This window comes from Miniopterus schreibersii (genome assembly GCF_964146895.1).
Source record: "Miniopterus schreibersii genome assembly, chromosome: 16".
NCBI classification, from domain to species: Eukaryota; Metazoa; Chordata; class Mammalia; order Chiroptera; family Miniopteridae; genus Miniopterus; species Miniopterus schreibersii.
The window spans coordinates 19,306,000-19,312,653 of record NC_138116.1 but is presented as its reverse complement, the minus strand read 5'-3'; the positions used below and the strand labels follow the sequence as shown (position 1 = coordinate 19,312,653).

Sequence of the window (6,654 nt, the reverse complement as noted above, 5' to 3'; positions counted from 1 at the left end):
CTTGGCCGCGAGCAATGGACCTTCCTGGCTTCTGTTTTTATCTTGCCCTTTTTCATCTACCGGGCAACCCCGGGGAATGTGCCCTGACCGGGAATGAAACCGGATCTTTTGAATCATAGGTCAGTGCTCAACTACTGAGTCACACAGGCTGGGCTGGTGGATAAATTTTTATCTGTGTGAAATGGGTGTGTAGTATAGAGTCCTCTTACTTAGACATTGGTATCATTTTATATGGTAAAAATAGTAATATAGAGTGAAATTCAGACTTGGAAAGCAGTTAAATACATGCAGAATCTTTCCTTTTTAAAAATTATTTAATGAATATCTTAATCAATGGTTAGAGAATGGTGAAATAAATTATGGTAGAATCATTTATTGTAACAAAAAAGAAACCAATAATTATGAAATTTTATGGCAATATTAAAGTTTTTTACCTGAGTAGTAAGTGAAGAAATATTTTATAAAGACCATCACTATAATTATGTCAAACATATATTTGTATGCATAAAAAAACCAGAAAGAAATGTTAAGAGAATCTTCAAAAAAAGGTAAAACTATGACTCTCATACAGATATAACAATGAACTTGTGTAAAAGATTTTATTTAACTCATTCAATGAGGGAACTAGTCAGAAGATTCAGCTACTTCAAAAAAATCAGCACAATTTGTCTGAGAAAAGGAATGTTGAAAGGAATTGCAAATGGAGGCAAAACTGGTTTCTTCCACAAGAAAAAGAGGGAAAGCAATCAAACCTGTTTCAGACCAGCCAAAAGTTGCTTGTCTACCAATTATGTAAAATTCACAAAGTTGTAAAATAATTCCCACTGAGTCAGCTAATTCAAGGAAGGGTGTTCAACAGACAAATTTTTCTCTACAAGCCACAGTCTTGAAAACATGGGTAGGATTATGGAACTTTTTGGGTTTGTTTATTTAATGGAATTTTTTTTTAATGTATCAGAGATTCCAGAGAGAGAAAGGGACAGGGAGAGAGAGAGAAATATCAATGACGAGAGTCACTGATAGGCTGCCTCCTGCACACCCTCTACTGGGGATCGAGCCCGCAACCCGGGCATGTGCCCTGACCGGGAATCGAACCGCGATCTCTTGGATTATAGGTCGATGCTCAACTGGCTGGGCTATTTAATGTAATATTTTAAAACAAAGATATCCCTCCCAAATGTTTAAAGGGACCACTGCAAAGCATCTTTAAATATTAAGGTTCCCTAGAGTGTTTCATAGGTGATTTGGTTTGCCAGCACATTTTAGGAATGTGATTAGTGTGACACACACCTGGCTCCTGTTTCTCCTGAAGTTTACAAAAACCATACTTGCCCTGACTACAGTTAAAAGCCCAATGGTATCGCAAGCTAATTAGTAGTTTTCTTCCCATTGATTGTTCAATCTTCCTCCAACCTGGGCATAGAAACTCTCTGGACTTTGAAAATCATAAAATTGCAGGGTCTGGTGGTTACAGAGACAGCAAGTTTCAGGGATAAAATTCCTCTCATCTTTTTCAGTGCAGCTGAGAGTCCAAAGGGCCGGAGTCATTACTACTGGGCAGGACTGGGCAGCACTGGAGCTCAGAGCAAAGGTGAAAGTAGCAGCTGCTGCTTGGGCACCTTCTAGGCTGCCTCCCGATTCCCCCAGAGTCCACACTCCTGTTACTCAGATGCTGTAGATCTGCACTAGCCAGGACAGCGATCACATATGGCTATTTAAATTTAAATTATATAAACATCCAGTTCCCAGTTGCAATAGCCATGTGTTAGTGGTTATTGGACCAGCTAGTACAGGTATTGGACATGCCCATCATTGCAGAGAATTCCACCTGCCAGCTCTGCTATAAATGAGCACTCCCTTCCTCCATCTCAGATTTCTCTCCCATCCTTTTTTTTGCTTGCCAAGCTTGTTATTCAGATAAATCAAATGTCACCTCTGACAATGACACTCTCTTTGACCAAACTTTAGTTAGACTCCTCTGAGCCTTTTTCTCATCTAGGCTTCCCCTTGGGCTTCTGTGTCTTTGCCAAGTCCAATTTTACTAAAAATCCTAAGTTAGTTTAGAGAGAATCCTCCATCTTTGATATCTGATCAATCCTTAGCCTGCCTTCAGCAAGAATCCTATTAAGTCAGTTTAGCAAGAATCTCCCATATCCTCTTAGTAATTTTTTTATCCAATAACCCTCTCACTTGGCTTGATGGCTGTAAATCCCAGCTTGCCCTTACTGTGCCTGGAGTTGAGCACAATCTCTCTTCCCTATTATAATGATCCTATTGCAATAGTCTTGAGTAAAGTTTTTCTTTCCATTTTAACAGGCTCAGAATAATTTTTTCTGTAACATCTCTTTTATGAAGCCTTCTTTCTTGTTGTTTTTTTTAAATCCTCACCTGAGAATCTGTTTATTGGTTTTGGAGAGAAGACAGAGAGAGAGAGGGAGAGAGAGAGGTGAGAGAGACACTGATCCGTTGCCTCCCACCTGTAACCTTTTGGTGCACAGGATGACACCCCAACCAACTGAACCACCTGGCCAGGGCCCTTCTTATCCCTCGGAAAAATTAATTCTGTGCTATCTCAGCATTGTGCATTCCTTTCCTAAAGCCAATGTCATGCGACATTATACTATTTACATGTTTGTCTTTCCTTATGGATTACTGAACTTTCATGAAAAGTATAGTGAGGGCAGTGATTAAGAGCACAGCCCGGCTGGGCGTGGCTCAGCGGTTGAGCGGCGACCTAGGATCCAGGCGATCCGGGTTCGATTCCCGGTCAGCGCACATGCCCGGGTTGCGGGCTAGGCAGCGGATCAATGACTCCCTCATCGTTGATGTTTCTCTCTCTCTCCCTCCCTCTCCCTCTCTCTGAAGTCAATAAAGATATATTAAAAAAAAAAAAAAAATACAGCCAGTGAGTGCTGCAGGGGAGCGGGAGGGAAGTGGCGGACTTGCCCCCGCGGCGCCGCCGCCGGATTTTGCCAGCCGGTCATGAAAAGAAAGCCTCGTTTCGGAGAATTGCAGAGTGGGCGGAAGGCTCAAAGTTTTTAAAGGACAAAGAATCAAGAAAAAAATGAGTGTGTAACCCTCAGGTGGAGCCCAGGCAGTGATCATTCCACTAAGGAAACCAGCTTGCAAAGAGGACTGGAGTCCAGACAGGAACTGGCGGCAAGTCTTTTGAAGACATCGTCTATGTCTGTAAGGACAAAATTGCTACATCAAACGGGATTGTCGCTTTCGAATACATCTCATGGCTTCCATGAGGAAGAAGTGAAAAACACACAACTTCAGCAGTTTCCTGGTGGATCTGTTGACCTTCAGAAGGAAGACAATGGCATTGGCGTTCTTACTCTGAACAGTCCAAGGAAAAGGAGTGCCTTCTCAGGTGTTATGATGCTACGACTTTTGGAAAAAGGGATTGAATTGGAAACTTGGACAGAGGGGAAAGGTCTCATTGTTCGTGGGGCAAAAAATACATTCTCCTCAGGATCTGATCTGAATGCTGTAGAAGCCCTAGGAACTCCAGAGGATGGGGTGGCCTTATGTATATTCATGCAAAACACCTTAACAAGATTGATGAGACTTCCTTTAATAAGTGTTGCTGTGCTTCAAGGCTGGGCATTGGGTGGAGGAGCAGAATTTATTACAGCATGTGATTTCAGATTAATGACTAGAGAAAGTGAGATCAGATCTGTTCACAAGAAGATGGGTTTAGTGCCAAGCTGGGGCGGTGCTACCCGGCTGGCTGGAATTATTGGCAGTAGACAAGCTCCCAAAGTGTTAAGTGGGGCCCTCAAACTGGATTCAGAACTAGCTTTAAACCTAGGAATGGTCGATGAGGTCTTGAAGTCTTCAGATGAAACTGAATGTCTCAAAGAGGCACAAGAGTGGCTAAAACAGTTTACTGAAGGGCCACTGGAAGTAATTAGAGCTTTGAAAAAATCAGTTTCTTCAGGCAAAGAGCTTTGTTTCCAGGAGGCATTACAGACGGAAAGAAATCTTGTAGGAACACGTTGGGGTGGACCTGCAAATTTGGAGGCTATTGCTAGCAAAGGTAAATTTTGTAAATAGTTGTTTTTAAGCATGATGTACTACAACTCCAGTGATTAATATATAGAAAAGTTAAATATTAAACATGTCAGAATTACTTTGAAAGGTACCACTAGTATTTGGGTGATTTTAATAATTTTTTGAATACATAAACTCATTGGCATAGTTGTCAGTATACTGTAGTTCCCCCCCCCCCCCTTACCTGCAGAGGATAGGTTCCATGACCCCCAGCAGATGACTGAAACTGGATAGTACTGAACCCTCTGTATACTGTTTTCCTTTACTTACATACCTGTGATCAAGTTTAAACAATTGTATTGTAATAAAAGTTATGTGAATGTAAAAAAAAAAAAAAAGTACAGTCACTTGAGTCTGAATACTGGATCCAAAGCCTTCTGGTGGCACTTACTAGCTGTGTGAGCTTGAACAAGTAACTTTATGTCTCCAAGCCTCAATTTTCTCATCTGTCAAATGGGGCTAATAAAAGTGCTTCCCTTATAAAGATTAAATGAGATAATCCATGGTATCAGGCACAGAGTAACTACCCCCACCCCAGTCTTTGTTTGCCTCCATACCTAGCAATTGAAGATAGGCATGGGAAATTTTCTCACTAGGTCTGAATATCAAGTCCCATTCCTTCAATATCCAGTTATAAAAGGGTTGTACTTGCAGCCTTCCTTTGACATTTCTATTGGAAATAAATCAGACTAATTCTCTTTTTTTATTCTATGCTGCCAAATTTAGCACCCCAAAATATCAACAAAATAATCTGTTGATAAGACAAAACTGAGTCTCTTCTTACCATGGGAAAGAAGAACACTACCTTGGCAGAGCTGTAGTAGTGGCTCAGGGGCAGCAGGACAAAGTCATGGTATTGACTGAGACTTTGAAGTTTAGCTTGGGAAATGGGCAGGACGGGAGTTGGTTAGAATTGGGTAAGGTTATGATATAACAGTTTAGAATTGGTGGACACTGCAAAGCAAGGATTTTGAGTCCAAGTGTTCTAAGTCTTGGAATGTACAGAACTGTCATGTGATGCTTTCTATTGAAAAGTTGATGGTTCTTTTAGAAAGTTTCTAAAATAAACAATAAATTTATCTGCATTTTTAACTTTCAGACAAGAGTGTCATGAAATAGTTGTCATGTTAATGTAGACAGTAAGCTGTGTGGGTGTAGGAGGTATCAGTTCTCGGTGATTTTTAAAAAGGTAGTAAGTAAAATGAAACAAAATGTATCCAGGATACTGACAGCGCTTATCCCTGTAGGCAGAATTTAAAATAGAAGAGTGTTATTTTGGTAACTCAAAAGGTGATTTGAATTTTCAACAGAAGCCCCACTCCCTGGTTTAGTCATTTCTCACCATCCAGTCACCTCAGTTGAATGCCACCAGTCTAATGAGAAGGCAGAATTAGGAATGCTTAGTCTCCTGACTGAAACCTACAGTGGCCTCAGGGACATAAGTTCTCTGGTTCGATGACAGAAAGTTTCCAGATTTAGACAAATGCTACTCCTTGGATGAGGGGCACTTCTGAATTTAACCTTTCATAGACAGCATGTGCAGTGTTAAAGAAATAACTATTCTGACACTTGTTAAAATGGTAAGAAAGACTTTATCAAGGATTATTGCAATAGGAACATTACAACAGGGGGGATATATTGTGCTCAATTTCAAATACAATAAGGACAAGTGGATGAAAAATTACTAAAAGGAGCGTTGGCCAGGTAGCTCAGTTGGTTAGAGCAACATCCTGATAGTCCTGATACACCAAGGTTGCAGGTTTGATCCCTGGTCAGGGTACATACCAGAATCAACCAATGAGTGCATAAATAAGTGGAACCACAAATGGATGTTTCTCTCTCCCTTTCTTTCTCTCTCTCAAATCAATAAATTCTTTAAAAATTAAAATTTCTTTAAAAAGAAAGAAAATTACTAAAAGGAGACACCACAGGTAGGGGGGATTCTTGCTGAACCAGTTTACGATTCTTGCTGAAGGTAGGTCAGGGATTGTTCAGATATCAAGGATGAGGGATTCTCTCTAAGGTGACTTAGCAGGATTCTTGCTGAGTTTATTCTTACCACAGTTGAGAAGAGTACTACCTGGAAAGAATTAATGCTAAAGAGTAATTTCTTTATAGAAAGGAAATGATGACCAGCCTGAATGGTTCAGTTGGTTGAGTATCATCCTCTACACCAAAGGGTCGCCAGTTTGATTCCTGGTCAGGGCACATACCTGTGTTTCAAGTTCCATCCCCAGTCAGGGCACTTACAGAAGGCAACAGAAGTTTCTCTCTCTCTCTCTCCCCCTCTCTCTCTCCCTTCCGCTCTCTAAGCATGTCTTTGGGTGAGGATTTAAAAAAAAAAAAGAAAGGAGCCCTATCTGGTTTTGCTCAGTGGTTAGAGCATCAGCCCACGGACTGAAGGGTCTTGGGTTTGATTCCCGCCCAGGGCACGTACCCCGGTTGCAAGCTCCATCCCCGGACCCTGGTTGAGGCACGTGTGGGAGGCAACCAATTGATGTGTCTCTCTCACATGGATGTTTCTCTCTCTCCCCCTTCCACTCTCTCTGAAAAGCAATGGAAAAAATATCCTTGGGTGGGGATTAAAAAAAAAAA

The 6,654-nt window shown here is 41.1% G+C and overlaps 1 protein-coding gene across 1 annotated transcript; it reads left to right on the top strand.

Annotated features, from left to right (window-relative positions):
- Window positions 1–3,381: 3,381 nt before the first annotated feature.
- Window positions 3,382–3,737, top strand: LOC308568720 (ethylmalonyl-CoA decarboxylase-like; the record flags this gene model as incomplete). Its single annotated transcript, XM_081161968.1, has 2 exons — window positions 3,382–3,519; window positions 3,573–3,737. 2 exons carry the CDS (start codon window positions 3,382–3,384, stop codon window positions 3,645–3,647), a joined length of 213 nt encoding a protein of 70 aa, XP_081018094.1. The 3' UTR covers window positions 3,648–3,737.
- Between the last annotated feature and the right edge of the window lie 2,917 nt (window positions 3,738–6,654).